The sequence below is a fragment of the Lycorma delicatula genome, chromosome 9 (genome assembly GCF_047948215.1).
Source record: "Lycorma delicatula isolate Av1 chromosome 9, ASM4794821v1, whole genome shotgun sequence".
Lineage (NCBI taxonomy): Eukaryota > Metazoa > Arthropoda > Insecta > Hemiptera > Fulgoridae > Lycorma > Lycorma delicatula.
The window spans coordinates 118,402,788-118,424,217 of record NC_134463.1 but is presented as its reverse complement, the minus strand read 5'-3'; the positions used below and the strand labels follow the sequence as shown (position 1 = coordinate 118,424,217).

General features: G+C 27.4%; 1 protein-coding gene and 1 pseudogene across 10 annotated transcripts in view; both read right to left on the bottom strand.

Moving 5' to 3' along the window:
• Window positions 1-21,430, bottom strand: part of pHCl-1 (pH-sensitive chloride channel 1) — a 1,039,090-nt gene that overhangs the window by 149,202 nt on the left and 868,458 nt on the right. For 6 of the 10 annotated variants that reach the window (XM_075374857.1, XM_075374859.1, XM_075374858.1 and 3 more), the window contains one exon: window positions 15,587-15,658. The exons of the other annotated variants lie outside the window; for them this stretch is intronic. In XM_075374857.1, coding sequence (XP_075230972.1) covers window positions 15,587-15,658 — 72 coding nt within the window. The remainder of the gene's footprint in view (window positions 1-15,586; window positions 15,659-21,430) is intronic. 10 annotated transcript variants of the gene reach the window in all.
• On the bottom strand, window positions 2,680-4,427 carry LOC142330366 (uncharacterized; annotated as a pseudogene).

The window sequence follows — 21,430 nt, the reverse complement described above, 5'->3', positions numbered from 1 at the left end:
TCAGCTCTTTTGTAGAATGTTGTTCCACATTAGGATCCAAAGTATGGACTCACCCTCCAAGACTTAAAAGTAGGATGACTGCTATGGGAGATGAGTTGGAGAAGTTGTGTAAACTAACTACTTTAGATCAAGTAAGAAATGATGATATTCTAAAAAAAATAGGCAGAGAATTACTCTTATGATAAAGTGGATAAAGAAAACAAAATTAGTTCTTAGGATGAAGTGCAACAAGGACAACTAATGTGGTACAGTAATTTGAGAAATATAGATGAGAATAAAATACTTCAGAAAACATGGTGATGGATTGGTGCTAGAAGAAGAAGAAGAAGAAGAAGGAGGAGGGAGAAAAAAGGGTCGGCCAAGAAGGGACTCGTTGAGTAACAGAGTGACCACTGTGGGGAAGCTAGAATTGCAAAATGAAGAACATTAAACCGATGGCCTTTTGGGTTGCGGTAAATGGCCTTGAGCTGTACTACACACTGCTAAAGTAGAAATAATAATTTTTTATAGTTTTTGAGAAAAAAAAATCATTGGAAAAAGTAATTTAATCACAAAATCTTGAATCAGGAAATATAAAAAAATTTATTCCTCTGATAATAATACCTAAAAAATGATAATTTATGACCATAACAAATATAAAATGCTCATCTTTATAGGAATAAAAAATGATTAATTAAGACACAATAACAGTGTAAAGATGTGTAGGGATGTAAAATATTATTTTACATTCTTAAAAAAGAAATAAAATTATGTACAGAATGCAAAAACTATTATAACAAAAGAAGTAAATAACTCTGCATTGTGCTTAATTTATGTAAATACAAACTGCATTACTTTACGTTAAAACTTCATTTTATAAAAGTTGATGTAGAATGAATTATAGTAATAAGAGCATTACTGAACATACGGATTGGTGCTCCTCTTTTCAGCTATCATTTTTACTTTTTCCACCGAAAAATATTTTTACATTGTGTACATCTGCATTGGTATATGTATGCATAATAGAAATTTTGGAAACTTTTAAGTATACCTAATACTTAATGTAACAATAGAACAGACAATTTTTTGTTTAATAATTCATTGTATAACAGAATATAATTTTTTGTATTTATAGGTTAGTAAAACAATTAAATAGATTTAAGAAAGGTTGTAGTAATAATTTTTTAAAAAGATTTTACTTTACTACTCAGATGGTCATGAATATTGTTGGTAGAATAATATCGATGTTTAATATGTAATTTTTTTCATTAAAGATATTTACTGTTGTCTGTAAATCATAATACATGACAGCTTTTATGATCAAATTTAATTGTTTTACAGATTGCTGATCAATTCAGATACTACATAAATAATGAAAGATATCTCATATGAATATTATTTCTGTAATTAGAGGAGTAATGAAAACTGATGTACATCTCCATTTTTAATTGATCTTTCAGGAATCAGTGAGTCCATTACAGTGTCAAGGATAACAAAATTTATATTGGTAGGGGTGAGGGGAAAATGAGTTTAACAGGCATTTTATCTAAAAATATCAATATGGATTTTTTTTTAGTTGAAGATTCAGGTATCAAAGAAACATATGTAAAAGGTAATTGTGTTATAAAAAAGTATCCACCTCATTGTATGAATGCATCTTTGAGAATTTTTGGCTTCAACTTGGCCAGCTCTTGATCGTACAGAAATAGAGAACAGACCAAATTAAAACTACTAACATCATTATACACAATTTTAACAAGAAGAATTTTTTTATAATAAACTGTGAAAATAAAGCATTAAAATTACATTTTTCAAAATAGTAGTTATTTCAAAACATTATAATCCTAGTTATTTTTATTATATGGCAACAGCAACCAAACAAAAACTAAATTAAATGTAGTTTAAAAAACTAATCATGAATCTTTTTTAACAAACCTGTTTTTTGAGGTATTGCAGTTTTTACTTTTCTATTATAAAACTATTGACACCATCAATTGTTCTATACATATGCAGAATTTTGTTAATGGGGGATCATTATTAAAATTGTTTATAATTGACATCAGTATTTAAAATTTTGTGTGTTATTTTATTATTATTATATTATGTTACGATATATTTATTTTACAATGTTCGAATATAACATTCATAAATACCCTAATAAAATCTTCTATAACTTATTTTTTTCACAGCCTTAGGCTACAATTTTTTTTTAACAATTTTTAACATCTATTTCATTTTGTATAATAAAAATGCTTGTGCCAGTGTCAAATGCCATTATTACACTTAGGCTACACAATAATCATATATTTTAGTTAACGGTTATTTGTATACGATAGGTAAGAAACTTTATATAACATATAAAATCCATGGAAGCAAAAAATATAATGAAATAAATTTAATTAAACACAACATGTCAATATGGAACTCACCGAGGTTGAAGAAAGAAACTGGCACTGATGAATCCACATTCTATGAAGAAATTTGAATAAAGAATTTAATGCAGTTGTCTCAAACGTTCAAATCAGTACTCTACTATAGTGTATTACTGTTTTGAAAAATCATTGCTTAAAAAGAGTACTGGTAGTTAAGTAATACAGTATTTATAATGTACGTAGCCTACGGTATATTTTGTTACTACATTCAGTAATTTCAGTATTCAAAATACAATGTCCAAACAACGTTTCCTTTTCATTAGTTCATTTAACATAACACACCTTCTGCAGTTGGAGTGTAGTTTCTATATATGTTGACGAGTGCTAATCCATTCAAACATGTGTTTCTAGTAGAATTACGCAAATATGTTCTTAGACAGTGTAATGTTGAGAAACATCGTTCATTTGTACATGTGTACACTGGGAGTGCAGTTAGTATTTCTAACAAAGTGAATATCTTGGGATTGCACGTAGTTAACCCATCTACATCCATTTTCAGTTGTTCTCCTTTCTCAAGTCGTGTAATTTTTCTGTTCCATAATTTTAATTTATTATTCAGGTCTTTCTGGCAACCGCTTCTTATGTCACTGGCGTAGAATTCTGTGAGTGAAGTGAAAGCAGAAACTTGAGACGGCAGGGGCAGGTATGGATTTTTAGGTAAAAGGCACTGAAAGATTTTCAATATTTCCTTGTGTTCCAAGAAACGTAAATCTAGTTGGGAGCGAAGGTATCCAGAAATGGAATAAAAGTAGAGACACGGAAGTAAAGTTCTGGCATCACTGATGATAAGTCCAAGTTTAACATGGATCTTTGTTTGCACTGCCATGCAAGGTATTTGAATGCAGGACCCCAACCTATTCGAGACTTTAGAAGCAAAAATGAAAATTTTAGAAAATTCTTCATCAACATTTTTGTATATACATTTCAGTTTACTGTTAATATCTTCAGCAAGGTTTATCACTTCCATGAGATCAATAGTTGAATTCTGCAGGAATTTACACGATGGGAGACTTAAAGAAAACAGTCTCTGAATACAAAATAGTGATATCATAAATTGACAGTCAAAGCACATAAAAGTGAATTTACTTGTGAGGATGAGTCTTTGTCATTCCATTCTGATATGCTTTAAAGGGTTGCAATAATAGTCATACAATTTCACCAACGCAGCCACAGAATTATACCTTTCCAACCAACAAGTTTTTCACGGCATGAAGTTGTTTCCATTTCACTTATCACCAATTTTAAAACATGTTGCCTTTTAGAAATATTAAGAAATTCGTGCAGACTTGATGTTATATCCATAAAGTTTCTAATGGCAGTTATTTCGCAAGCACTGGGTACAGTTAAGTTGAGGCTGTGTGCTGAGCAGTGGACATATAGAGCTTACGGAATTATTTCCGTTACATGTACTTGGACTCCGTTTACTTTTCCTGACATGGACATAGTTCTATCATACCCTTGACCACGAATCTTATAAATGTTTACATTTAATGAACGCAACTTGTCCAATATCGCCGTTGCGATTCTTTTTCCGGTCACATCATGTAATGGTACGAATTGTAGGAAGTTTTCTTTCACAGTGAAATTTTCTCTATCAACATAACAAATACACAGTAATAATTGTTCTAAGCCTGATATGTCTGACATCTCATCAGCGAGAATATAGAAGCAACTGGAGATATTAAGTTCTTTCACGAGATTTCGAACAATCAGGGCGTTGCACACTTCAATTACTTCATTCTGTATTCTAGGACTGGTGTACTGCGAATTTCCAACACTACATGTCAATATATTTTTTAATACAGTATTAGTCTTACTTCAAAAGCAAAGATGTGCTCTGAAACTGCCATCATTTTCTTCTGGTTCTTGGTCGACCTCAACCTTTATTTGTCCCGAATCCCTGTGGCCTCACAGAGTGATACATTGTTTCCCACAAAACAAAATACTCTCAATAATAGGAATACATTTTTTCCTGTTCTCCAGAGTCTTTTGAGTTGTTGCAGTATCTATTAGCATATCTATATACTTCTTCCCACATGAAATTTCAGTCAAAGTACTGGCTATCTCCAAACTTTCTTTCGATAAAGACACTTCTCATGTTCTGAAAACATTATTGAGTGATGTCGATGTACATTCAATACCAGTCGAGTTTTCACAGGAGGGTGTCAAATTAGTGTCAGAAAGAACAGCTGTGTACGTGTCACAGCTCAGAGTATGGAGATTAAATTATTGAAAAAGGAAAGGTGGCAAACTTTCATATGTCGATAGATTTTGACTCTGACAGTGAGAAATTAGAGCAGGGAATACGGTAGATTTTAAAAAGATACTCAAATATATGTATGCAAATTTATAGTAATGTTTATTTTATACAGGCCCAATGTTAAAAAGTACTTAAACCCTCAAGGGGGGGGGGGGGGTCAAACTCGGTAACTCTCCTCTTGTGTACACCCCTGGTTCTGTAGATCATTGACTCCCTAAAATATATCATAAGAATAAATACTTATCCCTATTATTAAGGCTTTACTATTTTTTATTTTTCAACTTAAAATTTTTCCCATTAGATTTAAAATCATTCATACCAAAATTATGAAAGATCCTTTTTTTATTATTAAATTTTGGAATTCAGATCAACTTCAACACTTAAATAAAAATCATTTAATTTTTTGTAATGTTATTTAATATTACTTATTACGTAAGTTACAATATTCACATTGTTTCGACTGTTAATAACAAAAAAAAAAAAATTAAATCTACAATTATGTAACATTCTTGTTGACTTTATTCTTTACTATTAAAAACTAGTCCAAATCAATCTAGTGAAAATCATTTATAAAACAAATAATTAGATCAAAAATAAAATTTTAGTCCACAGTCAATTTGAATCTATAAGATTAGTCCTATATTTGATACGACTTACATAATTTGTTAAGTACAATTAACAAAAAAAAAAGAAGAATAATATATAGTGTTCTGGAGTGATGTTTTGGCCAAATTTAAGGGACTGATTTCAGACATTAAAATAAACAAAATATTTTATATGGATAAATCTGCAATCTCATTTGATTTTCCCTTTTTATCTTAAGAGCAAAATGAAATATTTTAAAGAAATTTGATGTATAACTTGTATACCCAACAGCATGTTGTACAAAATAAATAAGTTTAAAAAGTTACTTTTGAGATTCCAATATTTTAATCATTAATAGATCCATAAATATTAGTTTTACTGAATTATGTTTTATTATATAATGTTAAGACTTTTATTGTGAACAAAATGACAATCTATTTGTTTAAATTTGTTGATAAACAGCTGAAATTGTTAATGTGGATCACAAAAATTATGTAGTTGACAATTTTGTACTATTTTCATGTTCTTCACTAATTGAATTAAAAATAATCATTATTATCCAGAGTAATAACAATAATAAAATGATCATTATTAATTAATGAAGAATATTCTATACCTCTCAATTTGTCACTTAACTGAGCGTGAGAGTGTTTTAACTATAAATGAACATAAAATGAAAAAATACTGTGTAGTATATTACATGGGGCCACGTGATTAGCAATATTTTGAGTTTGGATTTTCTAAAACATTGGTAAATGATATGAGATGGTATAATAAGATAGAAAACTTTGTGGCCACAATGGAAGTTTCTGATCGAGATGTTGTTTTAAAAAAATAATGACAATAACCATTCATACTCAACTTCATGAAACGATGTTCATCTGATTTTGTAGGGCAGTCAAGATTTTCCATTACATGGCAAATTTTTATTCCAAAAAGCTCTTCAGATAAATTTACAATCAGAAACTGAGAAAGATTTTAAAGACATTATTAAGGCTGGTTAAACAAATTCAAGGTGGCGAAAGAAAAATCACAAGAAATTGATGCACAAAATTTCTAATCTTATTTTAACTTATGACAAAGTCTAGATACGATAAGACTGGGTTAAATTGGAAGGCATTACCCAATAAAACGTTGGCTTATATGTCTCAAAGTTGTGCTCTTAGTTTTCAAGTAAAAAAACTGTTATGTACTCTAATGCCAGTGAAACTCATAGATCACCTTTGGTTGATATTGGTAAATCTAAAAAATTGAGGGAATTTAAAAATTTGAATTTAAATTTGCCAGCAAAATATTGTTCTCAAAGGAGTGCAAGAATGACCATAGAAATTTTCAAAATATGGTTTCATGAGTGCATCATTCCTCAAGTGAGATATCATACAAAAGAAAAAAACTACCAGAAAAAGCCCTGCTGGTGCTAGGTAATCCTCTGGCTGAATACCTTGAAACAACTCATGGTAATAATACCATAGCAGCTATGTTTATTCCTGTAAACAATTCCTGTCTGATTCAGTTGATGGATCAAAGTATAATTACAAGTTTAAAGCAATACTACTGAAGAATATTTCTGCAAAATCTGATATTTTGTGAAATGTAAGTTCAAGAATTTTGGAAGAACTGTATAGTTAAAGATGCTAAATTTAGTAACTCAGAGACATGGCATAAAATTCTGCAGCAAATGCTGATATCATGATGGAAAAAATTGTGGCCATTATTACCAGAGACTGGCAGCAGCATTCCTGATGATAAAATGAAAACAGCAATTTCATATCTGAATTCAAAGAAATATGCCAAAATATATTAAAGAAGAAAAACATCTTACAAAACATAATAGAATAGACAAAAGAATACGCTAATGATATTGGGTACAAAATTTTAAGTGAAACAGAAATCGTCACTTATGTCCAAAATAAAGATGCATTTATAAAGAAACAGGAAGAATACGAGTTTATTTTTTAAAATTTTTCTAGTAGACTTTTTTTATATTTCATGTTCTTGAAAAATATAATTTAAGTAACATACTGAATTATTCTATTTTAGTTAATAAATACACAACTGCAGTTATATTTATATAGCGTTTTTCCTCATTGTTCAGTATGCTTTATAATGCATGTTACATTCATAACTACTGTAATTTGTTATTTTCAATAATTTGTCACACTTTCAATCCTGAATATGATGAATTTCAGAGGTTCTGCTGTACTGTGTCAGAAAATAGTACTGTACTGCAGTACAGTACTACTAAATAGTTTTCAGTATAGATTTGGTATAAATGAATGGGCAGCATTATTTATATGAAAATTGATCAGATCCAGGTATATTGAAAATAGGTTGACAGATTTGAAAATTATTTTTAATTCAATTAATGAAGGAAGTGAAAACAGCACAAAATTGTCAACTGCATAATTTTGATAATCAACTTTAACAATTTCTACCATATCTCAGCTGTTTTGGTTCGATTTGAATAAATGAGATGTTATTTTGTTCACAAAAAAAAGCTTAACATTTTCTGTAACAAAATTATAAACTAATATTTACAGAGCTATTAATGATTAAAAAATTTAAATGGCTGCCTTGTGAAATTTTCAAAAGGTAAAATTTTCAAACTTATTTATTTTGTACTAGATGTTGTTGGATATATGTATGCCAAATTTCATTAAATTATCTCAATCCATTCTTAAGATATAAATTATTGTTGAATATACACAAAAAATATTATTGGGAAAATGAAGTGAGGTGGGGATTTATCCATATCAACTTTTCTGTTTATTTTGATGTCCTGAATCAGTACATTAAGTTTGAGAAACACCTTCTGGAACACCAGTATAATTATGCACAATTTTAAAGCTGTGAAGTTATTGTTATGTAAAGTGGTTGCCTGATTTTATAAATATATTTTATTTCAGGAGTGTAAATTTAGCTGACTTTGTAACAGGCCTACTAATTGCCCAGTAACTCTTTACATAAAAGTAATTGCGCCTTTCGCTCTTAACAAAAAAAAACTGTATAATGTAATAAAACATTAATGCAAGCAAAAATGTAAACATATAAAATAAATATACCTTAACATGTGTGAGAAAACTACCACAAAACTTACAATGATGCACACACAAAACTAAACAGAATAGAATTTAGTAAACTAGCACAAGTCATATCAGAAGAAAATTATGAACCATAGAGGTGAAGTCTTAAGAAACATGCAGGAAATAATTCTCTGTTAATGTGTCAGGGCTTAGGATTATGTAGGGGAAAGAAAGAATAAGATTTCTTCTGTCTTATCCACCCTATTTTGTTACTTTTCATCCAAATTTCAAGCTTTTTAGAACATTTTATCAGTTATTTACTATTTTTCATACAGTTTGTGAAGTATCATTATTAACAAAACCTTTCAGAAGAGGCAAATTTCTTTCCATTCATATTTCTATAATTCAAAATATTAAATTTATTACAATTCAGAATTATTAAAAATGATGACACTTCCAAATTGCTAAGTATTGATCTTCCAGAGGACCTTTCAGGGGTAATTATGCAGCTCTTCTTCACTGAAATTACCGGTGGTAGTGTTGATTGATAATGGGATTTTTATTTTATATGATTACAAAACATTGGAGTAAGTAGTTGGTTAATATATTCTATCTTTGTGGTTTTGGAAGGAGTCATTATTAATAATTTTAAATTGTAATCATCCTTTATCAACAGTTAAATAAAATTAAAAATGTTTAACTTAAATAAAGTTTAAACTCTAACTTGCAATATGTAATATTCATTAAATAAATAAGAAACGACCAGTTGTAGTTCAAAACCTGTATATTTTTATAACCGTACAATGGTATTCTTATAATCAAATAAAAATAGCTCTCCAAGAAATATCTTTGAAAATATAACCTCTGTCACTCAGTTAACAATGGCAAGTCTTTTCAAATAGTGCATTTTTTATGAACATCACTCAGTAACAAAGAAATCATCATGGGTTTATTCCCAAATCATCAAGCAATACAGTAAGAGTTGCATGAATTGTGCTAATTTTAACAAGTCAGCTGATAAGTTAAAAAAGCGGTTGAACGATTGTACCTAACGGATCAACGTGCAGAGGATGGTGAGGTTCAATGTCTGGATCTTATATATTGTACCGATAAACTTACTGAAGGAGGTAGATGTTATTGCTGTATAGTGTTAAGTGTGCTGAAAGAGATATTATTCATAAGAAATTTAGTTTAAAACATGTCAATACAAGTTACAAGATATAAGCAGGGATAAGAAACCAGACTACGTGCTTTGTGAAGTAATGTAATTTAATTAAAGGAGTTACATTTTTTGGACTTTCGATGATATTTAAATCCATAATTATTTTAGTTATGAATCACAATCGAAGTTGTTGTGTAAAGCATGATTTTGTAAGGTAAACATTCTGTTTTCCCAATCCAAAAAATCTCAAGAGTTGACTAATATCTGGTAAAGAGATAAATGTAATCTTTAAAAAAATTAACGATGCAGTTTTACCTGTTTACTTATTAAATATGAAATTTTATGAAAGCATACAAGAAATACGTAAAACAGATTCCTTAAAACAAGTAAATTGAGAAAATGTAAGTAAATTACTCTGTGAAAAGACACATAATTATAACTCTATATCATTACAAAACAACACTAAAAGATTATACAATAATAAATTAATTTTACCATCTCAATTTTACAGTGTTTTTATCTGATTATTAAATTAAACATAGTGAATTCCATTTTAAAGATAACAAAAAGAGTTTTTCTTTTTTTTCTTTTATTTTTCCATTTTTTTTTTTCAGGAAGAATGCATTTTATTGAAGGAATCAATGTCATGACTTTAGTGTAGGTATTGTGTTTTAAATATCATGATGATACATTACCTATGAAAAGGAATAAGATATTAATTTTGCCATCAGTAGATTTCTAATAGTTTGTGGTGTGTTGAGTTGGATCACTTTTCAGAATTACTACAGCTTTATAAGGTGATTGCTTAGTCCACAATTTGAGTTCCAAAAGAAAAAGATAAAATAATTCAACCAACTGACATGAAAATTCTTTGTTCTGTAAAAGGTTGTACAAAAAGGATAGACTGTACAATGATGATATAAGGAGGAGATTAAAAATGGAACCTGCTCATCAGTCAGAAGCTAAATCAAAACAATGCTGGAAACATGTTGAATGAATGGACAGAAGCAGATTTCCTAAAGAAGCAAAGATATATTGTTCTGCTGGAAAGAGGAACATGGCAAGCTCATGAAACTGTTTGTGATAATTTTTAAGATCAGTACTGCTAAACTGCCTAATAAATAAATACATTTTTTCAGATCAAAACATAATCATGCAGATCATGTTAGAAATGGTAAGTAAAACTGGATAATAAAAGGGAACAGATCCAGAGGGAAAACCAAAATCCAAAAGGGAACCATTACCTTGGAAAGGTCAAGAAAAAAGAAAGGAAAAATCTTGATCAAAATAACATTGGAGTGTATAGGTGGTAATGATGTAATAATGTGGAAATAATAAATAAATAAAATTGGTATAAAATAAAGTAACAATTTTAGATAGTGATTGTTAAAATCAATGTTTAAATATATTTTAATTAGATTAAATAAAAACTTAACTCAAGAGTAATATTAAATTATTAAAAGGAAATTATTTAATTTTACATACTTTGTTGGAAGATGCTTTAGACTGTTACATAATTTTATTAAAAATATAACTGAAGAATAATGTTAACAAGAATATGTTTTCAAATTTTTGCCTGTCTTCAGTTTCTCTTTACTTTTGAAGATTTTAAAATTTATAAATTACAACATCTGTAGGTAAATAATTATTACAACAGCTGTTTTATAAATTCGTACAAATTCAAGAGATAGCACTCATAGTGCGCTGTTGAGGCCACTCTTAATTACACACATTTCTAGGAGTATATGATATATATCTGATGAAACTTGGATATATCAATGCTGGTCTGATACCAAATAACAGTAAAAACAGTGGGTTAAAGTCAGGGAACTTGTTTCAAAGAAGGTGAAAATTGTTTTATCAGCAAGAGAGATGGTTGTCATTTTCTTTTGGGATATTCATGAAATAATTTTCATTGACTTTCTGGAAATGGGTAAAATAATAACTGGACAATTATAAAGCTCTGATGGATCAACTAAATGAGGAAATAAAGAAAAATGACCACGTTTGATGAAAAAAGGTTCTTTATCACCAAAACAATGCACCAGTTCATTCTTCTATGATTGTGGCAGAAAAATTGTTTGAATTATAATACAAAATTTTTCTGCATCTCTCCTACTTGACAAACTAAGTATCTTCGAACTATTAGCTGCTTCCAAATTTGAAGAAGTAGCTTTCTGGAAAGAGATTTACATAAAGAAATGATGAAGTTATTTGGTTTTTTTATTTATTTATAAAAGAGCGGACATCAACAGCTGTGTTCATTAGCCTGGTGGAAATTGGTAGTGTATGAAAAGATGACATGCCTGACCGGGATTCAAATCTGAGACCTCCTCACAGAATGCTAAGATGCTACCTACTTAGCCACAGAGGTGACTGAAAGATCCTCAGTTATAACTGAAACACCTACCTATTTTGATGACTTGGAAAATTTTACATGGATAGAATCCAAAAATTTGAGCATCACTGGATTAAGTGAATAGACTTTAAAAGAAGATTATGATGAAAAATAAAAGATTTTTCATGAAAAATTATGTCTTCTTTATTTCTGCATGGACTTGTCAAGCACCATATATATATATATATGGTGCTTCATATTATTCCTCCGTAAAATTATATTTAAATTCCATTAAATAAACCACCTAGTACAGAATATTGAGATAAGGCATAATTTTTCTTAATTTTACCTTAATTTTTCAAAAGTATTTTCGCAGGATCCTCCACCCCCAGTCTTGATTAAAATAATTCCGTTATTGCATAATAAAAATCTTAAAAATAAAAATACTAAAATAATGAAAACTGCATATTAATTTAAATGAGTTCTGCTATCTGTTGCAGTTGCAGTTATAAGACTGTCTCTCTCGAACACTGTCTGATGGTTTATCAAACCGAGATTTTGTTTGTATTTATATATATAATATTTTTCTGATATATTTAATTTTAAATCATTTGTATTAATTTCTGATATTGTTAAATTTGTGTTAATATCAGAAATTGAATGTTTATTGTCTATTAGATGGTCTGCCATATTATTTCAGTATGATTGTGATAGTATTTATATAGGAAAAACAAATAGATCTTTTAAAACTAAATTTCTTGAACATTATAAAAATTACAAAAATAATAAATTTGCATAATATGGCAGTCCCTCTAATAAGCAGTAAACATTCTATTTCTGATATTAACACAAATTAAGAAATATTAGAAATTTAATAAAGATAAAAAATTAAATATATTAGAAAAATAATACATATACAAAATACAAACAAAATTTAAATTTGATAAACCATGAGACACTGTTTGAGGAAGACAGTCTTATAAAAACTGCAATAGATAGCAGCACTCAGTTTAAATTAAGATGCTGTTTTCATTATGCAATAATGGAATGACGTTAATCATGATTGAGGATGTGGGATCCCACGAAAGTACTTTCATGAAAAATTAAGGTAAGATATGTCTTATCTCGGTATTCTGTACCAAGTAGTTTATTTAATAAAATTTAAATATATACATAATAGATTTTAACTGTATTAGTTTTTTTTTTGTTTTTTTTTTAGCTCCAGGACGATCGTTAGGTATTCAGAGGATTTGATGAATGTTTTGAAGCATGTGTGAAAATGATGCCTGAGCGGGATTCAAACCTGAGACCTCCTGAAGAAAGGCAGAGTTGCTACCACTCGTGCCACGGAGGCCGGCAACTGGATTAGTTTGTTAATAAACAAACTAACAAGGAATATTTTAACATTTAATCAAATAAAGAGGAACAGATGGTATATATTTTGATGAAGTGACTTCCTGAAAAGTAAGGAAAGTAAAAACAAACTAAAATCTATTACTATTGCTAATTACTTATTTGGAATTCATAATATTTAACTTAATTATACATTCATTAAAAATAAATATGAAAATAATCATATGAATAGGTAATGATAAATTCTTTATGAGTTTTAAAAAACACTTTTTATCATCAGCTGATACTACAATGTTTCCATGCTAGAGAATAAATATAAAGGTAATACAGAAAAGACTAACAGTTTATAGAGGAAAGAATGCTTATTTTTCATTTTGATGCTCATCTACTTAATTCACAAAATGCAAAATAGTAAAAAAAAAAGGACAACTGCTATATATAGTGGTGGTCCAAACTTCATGCTAAAGGTGCATAGGAAAAGTTCATACTTTTTCAAGAAATTGTTAAAAAGTAAGCAGATCATTAATTAAATAAGATTGAAAAAATATTTATCTATAAAAAAATTCATAGTGATTCTTTTTTTCAAAAATTATGAACTAAAAATGAGTTTTGAGTGTAAACTACCTAAGATGAGACAAAATGGTTATCTTCTATAACGAAATAGGCAAGCTTACAACTTATAACACAAAAGATTAACATTTCAAGTCAGAAAAGAGATAAATATAAAAACTGTATATAGATTTAAAATACTTATACTTATTTACTTACAAATTTTACCATTAACTAAAGAAAAACCTAATAATTATTAGAGATACTAGATGAACCTGCAACTGTTTAATGTAGTATGAAAAAATATATTTAATCACAATTGGCAAGAAAAATTATAAATTTTACTGTACAAAATCAATATGCTTATAGCATACAATTTTATAGGTGCTATCAAAATAGAAAACAGTTGTTTTCTAATTGTTGTATATCTTACGAATTTTTTCACTCTATGTTAAAATCAGTTTTTATTCAATATTAAATTTTATTCTTTTCTTTGGTACTCTCATGTTTTCAATTTATTTGAAAAATAAAGACTAAAATTTATTTCTAAAAAGTGGTCTGTTTATTTTCAATAGTGCAATCTTAATATTCTATAAAACTTTTAACAATCAAGAACATAAAAAACGACATTCATTTGTCTCTTACGTATTATAATGAATTTTTGTAATTATCAGAGATCATTTTACTATAATTTATAATTCAGTTCTTAGCAAAGATAAGAAATTTTGTTTTGCACAGAACAGTATTTTTTAATACCACCATCGGTATGTTTAGAGTTTTTTAATTTCACTTGACTACATGATGAATAAAATATTGTGAAAAAAGGAAAATTTCCATTACAAAATGCTGAAATATCAGCAATCAGTTAAAAAAAGAGAATAGATGCTTTATGTACTTGTAGAATAAAGTATAGATATTACACTTTCAACGTTCATTATTTCATTATGCTTATTGGTGTAATTTGCTGTGTAGCACTATCCTTTCTAACAGATTCTCAACATTTTTAATAACTTCTTTTTTATACTGCCTTTTTATTCTCATTCTTTATTGAAAGTATGAAACTATTTACATACCATAAAAATCTTGTTAAAGCATATTCAGTGAAACTAAATTTCCTAACTTATAAAATATTTTACCATCAAAATTCAAATCGGCTATCAGTAACATTAAAAAAAAAAAAAAAAAAACTTTAAATGTTAGCTAAAACTCTACTCTTAAATAATACATTTTTATAATATATCCCTTAACAAAGCGATCAAACTTCAGAATTACATTATGTAAAAATCAGGATGCATATTATGAATCATTTTCTTTAATACCTGCAGGCTTTCTTGAAATAACATTCAAATCAAAATAATAATACAGCAAAAAAAAAGTTTTATTTTGGTGTAAAACTTAATTCCATTTCATCAAGCGATTCATAAAGTATAAACATTTAAAAAAAAGATGCATAATGAAATAACTTTAAGTACAAGTTTCAATTTTATTCAAGATAATGTTATCCGCAGAAAATTTCAGAGTGTATTTACAAATTAAATGAAAAATGAAGATTAAATATTAGTAGGAAATAAAATATTTAGTTCAGCTACATTCAACAAATAAATTAGTGATACACAGTAAAACGTGAAAGCACAGTCTTATTGTATAAAATATGCAAAGAAAGCAGCACATCAAAATATTAAATTTATGCAGTAAATATGTAAAATAGTAATTAGTAAAGCTCAATAAAGTAAAGCTGAGATAAGTATTAAGTAAGTAAAAGATAAATATGCAAGCAGGGCAGCATTCTAGTTAGACTTACCATTGTTAAAACATAATAAGAGGTTAATTTGAAATATTATACCATAAAGAATACATGATTTGTGTGTGTATCGTTGGTATGGCTTTGAAGTTTTGGCTTGTTACCTTGCTGCTCAAATCGTCGCTGGCATAGTGAGCATTTTCCGGAGTCATCGGCTCCCCAGTCTTCAGTGCCATCTGCTAGAACAAAGGATGGATCACCGTCTCCAGCCTTAGTAATGGCTTCAACTGAAGGTCTCACGGCCTACCTAACCTACCATTAATGTAAAATTTGCAACTCTTCAAAATAAAATATTCCCTATTTAATATATTATTATTTTAATATCGTGTTTAAGAAAACACTATTTATCAAAATTAATTTATTCTTTTTTCAATAATTATATCTTTCAGGAATAATATTAACAACAAAAAAAAAACAAATCATTGTATGTTTATTTTTCATGTGTTAACATAAAAAATAAAACAGAATGAAATTTTTGATTCAATACATTTTTATAGCCTATATAATTAATAATAGTTTTTTTCCGCAATAATTAAATCATTGTTCCTCATACGGCCTAATAAAAATAATAATAAAACAGTGATTATCTATCTCATAGATAATAATTTTCTGTAATACTGTCTTCAATTAAAGAAAAATAAAGCTTGTTATTAAAGACTTAAATTTACTGGTTAAACGTTTGCAAAAATATTAGTGAGTAATAAAAATTTTAATATTTATCAAAAAGAAAAATAAATATAAACAACATTGAAAATATAATCTTGCTATACAAATTAAAAGAAAAAGTAAGAAAATGGTTACCACAATCAAAATTTATTATCAATAACAAAATACAACAATAATAAATTAAATGTTTTATAAGTAATATATAATAAAAATAGTATCAGGTATGAACAGACATATACATATAAACATAAAAATGCAATAACATCTTATTAAAAGAAATATAGTACTGTCACTAATGCATTTCTTAACTTTATGACATAAAAATAAATTTAAAAAACCTGATATGATATATTGAATGATCTTATGTGTTAGAAAAAAAAAAAACGCTGAATAAAGCAAATATTTATCATATTTTATTAGAAATAAAAATTATATATTAAAAAAAAAAACAAAAAACTAAAGTACAAAATAAATTAGGTTAAAATTATAATAATAATAAAATAAATTAATACAAAATTTAACAAAAAATAACATATGATAATTAATAAATAAAAAAATAGAATATATAAAAAAATATACCATCTTAAGAATTCTAAAATGTATTTTATTCTCAAAGGGGTTGTAATTATTTCTATTCATCTGAAGAATAAAAACTAAAAATAAATAAAAACCTTAATTTTAATAATGATCAAATAATAGATACTTGTGTATTTTATTGAAAAATAAAAAATTAACAATTTCAACCTACAGATAACAGATATAATAATAATAATAATAAAAGTAATAAAATAAAAAAAAGTATTTTAAAGGTACTATATGACACAACGGGAAGTTTCATATAACGCAAGTAATAATTTTATAATTCGCATTTATTTTAATACATTTATAAACTCATGTATATGTAATTACCAATGAAAACCAAAACCCAGCACACCTAATTAACAGTAAGGTCAATGCAAATTCACTGATTTACATAAAAAAAATTTTTCATAATTTAAATACTATCTCAGACAATGCATTATTGTTAACATATATTAAAACTGATAGTTGTCATGTTCAACTAAGGTAAATTCATTAAAACTATGCCACAAGCCATCAAAACAGGTGTGCAAATTTAAACAATTCATTTTTGTTTACAAACAACTTTGTTATAAAACTTTAACAACTTCAAACAAACTTCTCTTTTGTTACTTTGTCAAGGAAGGTTAGTTTCATAATATGATAATTTGTTCTGTCAAATGAATATAATATCTAAATAATAAATTAATTTATATTTAAGCTTCCAGGTCTCGTATTGCGTGAATTTGAATATGGATATTACTGATCTTGATGAAAATGTTCAGTGTGCAATCTTTAAAAGATACCAAAAATCGATCTAAACTAAATTTAATTGGGAAGATTTGCTGATATTTTTTTGCTTTTCCTTGATCAATTTTCATCATTCAAAAAAAGACACTTTTACACAAGAGGTAATCAATTTTGGACACCTAATAATAGCATTCCGAAATGCCGCTTAGTGGGTCTAGCTGTGGAGGTGTGCCGTGGGCACGCCCTGCAGCCAGTAACATTTTATGAATGTAAGTAACATTGTATGATTAAAATATTACTAATAAATGAAGAGGTAAAGTTATGAAAATGATGAATTGTTTAAATTGGCACCCCTGTCTTGATAGCTGGTAAAATTCTAACAGATTTTAATTCAGTTTAATATGATGAATATCAGTTTTATGATAAAGGTAATGCAATTCCCTGAGATAATATTTGAATAATTGATAATGAATCAATGGGTTTCAAAATCTTTAATTTTCTAAAAATTAATAAGTTTGCACTGAGCTTTCTATCAATTTGATTTTGTTGGTAGTAACTGATTGCAACACACTGGATACATATTAAATAAAATTATAATTTATATATTATATATATATATATATATAATTTTTTTTGTAATATAGAAAATAAGATTTTTTCCAAAATTATGTTCAAAAAACACGATAAAATAAAATGTGTAACTTTTAACTAAACTTATTTAAACTTAATTATTAAAAAAAAACTCAGGTGAAGAAACTAAAAACTATAACTTTTTCATGGAATGTTACTGATCATTCACTTCAATCAAAACTAAAATACGTTTTACAAACTGAGAATTAAATAACTATATCTGTACAGTACTTAAATAAGTAATGTGTAACTTCCAGAAGCAACTAGGGGTCTTAATTGGCCAACATCTATGTCAGGAATGTTATTCTAATTATCTAGCTATAAGATTTTGTACTATGATTTATATAACTACAAGAATTTGGAATTATTATCACCTGTTCATGTAAATATTTTTTATTGGTTATATCCATATTTGAGTATGAAATGGTAGAATGGGGATTAGCTTATCTTAAAATTCTTATGCCATTACATAAAATACAAAAAGCCATTTTAGGAATTACGTTCAGAAAAAATGTTACTTTCAGCTATACGAGTATTACTTATAAATATTTATTATATTAAGGAAATGTTCATAGTGCATAATACTGTCTGTTTATGTATTTAAACTTAAAAAATTAAGCCTTATGATTAATTAGTCAAAAAACTGTATTTTCCCAAAGAAATTTCCATTTTTATTCCAAGATTTTAAAAACTATATCTACTGTCCTTGCATGTTTTAACTCATATAAAAAACATTAAACCTCATTAAATAAATATTTACAGGATTCAGACTTTCATTCTATAACAAACTAATGTGTTAATATCAAAATACAGCTTTAATTAAAATAGTTGAAAGAATTTAACATAGAACATAAATCTTTAACAAAAAAAGTCTAATAATAGTAATAACAATAATAAATGGAATAAATTGCTTCTTTCTATATATAAAAATAAATCTGTTTTACGGAAATAATCTCAAAGGTATAATATAGAGAGTGTGTTTTAATTTTGTGAGTTTGAATGCTGGTTAAGCTTGGTATTTTTCACACACTTCACTTCTCATAATCATGTCATCTACGTCTTTTTATCTCTTTCAAAAAATAATAATTAAAGAAAATTAGATATTTCTAGTCACAAATAAATATTATATTTCATTTATTTCAGACAATTTTTATAATGGTGATTAATTTTAAATTATTAAAGAATCAAAATCACTTAATTGGCATATTGACTTGTTCCAGTATACTGATAGGGATTTCCCTCATAACCTAACATGTTTTTTAATAGATCTTCTCTTTAAGAGAGCCTTTAAAACAGAAATCTGGAGAAACAAGCCCATTAAAATAAGAGACCTCAAACATTTATTGTGATTAACTGAAACCAAGAAAACTTAAAAAGTATGCGATCATTTCAGTGAAGATATGGTATCTTTCATTGTCTGTAGACAACCGTGTGTTAGTGATAATTTTTTCATTAACTTCAGGCATGGCTACAAATTGGTGTATAATGCCTGCACAAACAATCCAACATTTATTGATTGTAGTAGGATCTAATGTAATACTTCAATTGATGACAACCCAAATGCAAGTTTTATTTCTATTAACATAGTATAAATGAAAATAACCATCATTACTGTAAAAAAGTATTATTAAAGTAATTAATCTTATTTTTGCAAGAGACTTTTAAATTGATTAAAACAAACAATATTCTTTTCTAAACCCAAAAAACACAAGTAATAAACAAACTTAGTACGTCTTTAGCTTTCAGCTTCAAATGTTTAATGGTCCATTAATAGACTAAAAAAGATATTGCGACCTATTAAGGTAACTGATGAAGTGATTTACCCAAACGATGTGGTCACAGCAGTCTATTCAACACACTCCGTAAACATATGTTAATACTTCCAATTCATAATGTTCTCAATTTTTGGAGTCATAAAAACATTGAACCAAATCATACAGGTTGAGTTTCTTGATAAAGGAGGACTAGAGGAATTTCTCTTTGAATAACTCAATATAATACCAAAATATGTGGTGGAATAGTAATTTCTTTACCTATCATCTGGTTAGTCATGTTTGAATCCCCTGGATCATTTTTGATACAGTAAAAATTCATATTTTACAAGTAACTATGGTCAGGCAGTTAAACTGTAATAGCTAAAAATCAATAAATAAATAATGACTAATAATGTGAAATAAACTTCCAACAACATGACTCTCTGATTGTACATGAGATTCCTGACAGACTGGCAATTTCCATCTAACAATAATATATGCAATCACGTTGGACAATAGGAACACCACTGTAGCATGTTTCCTAACATGCTACAAACAGTAGTCAGTAGTCTGAATTAATTATGTAGCAAAAAGTTCAACATTTTACAGTTCAGAAATGTTAGAATTACTCTGTATTATTATTATAATTAATGTTATTACAGAAATTACATAGTTTTATATAATTTACAAGGAAAGAGAAACAAAAATAAAATAAAGGGTGGGAAATAAAGTAAAACTAACTGTAGCACTTAATACTACTTAACAAAAATTTAATTTTGATTATCTGTTAACAACTTATTATTATTACTTGGAGTTAAAGTTTTAAAACAAATCAATTTTTAAATATAAACATATTGCAAAATACCCAAAATAAATCCTAACTAATATGAAAGGGAAATAATTTATTGAATAAATATGCATGCAGGATAATGATACTGAAATTTTGTGTATAACACACCTGAGGCAAGTGAGAAAATAAAATTATGGCAGTTTGAGTGTTCGAGTCACAGCATGAAAGAAAATTAAAAGCAATATATTTATAATCTATATTAAAATATAAAATAGCTAATAAAGTAAACAAAAGTTAAATGAATATTTATTTCAAGAGTAAATTATGGTTGCAGGGCTGTAACAAATGAACTTATGCACCATGCTCAGAGCAAATGTTTAACTTTGTAAATAACTGAAACTTTCTAGCTTTATTTTTATTAAGATTTTATTAAACTCAAACTACAAAATACCTGCAATTAATATTGAACAGCCATTAAAGAATATTTTGTCAACTAAGATAAAAATAAGCAATAGCAAAAACGCACTTAATAGTTGGTTAAGGGAGCATATAAGTAAAAAATCACACTGATTTTTTGAGCCCCCTTTAACTGGCCGTGAAATCCAACTGGGGTCTCATATAATACCGACATTAGGCCATTTGATCCCACTTGGAAACTCATATACAGTTAAATTTTTTGGATAAAAACTCAATACGGCATCTAATTTTGCATGTTTTGCTATGTAAATATGTTGACCAAATTCTAACTTGGAAATTTATATATTTAGCGTCTTGTTATGTTAACTATCAATGGATTTTAT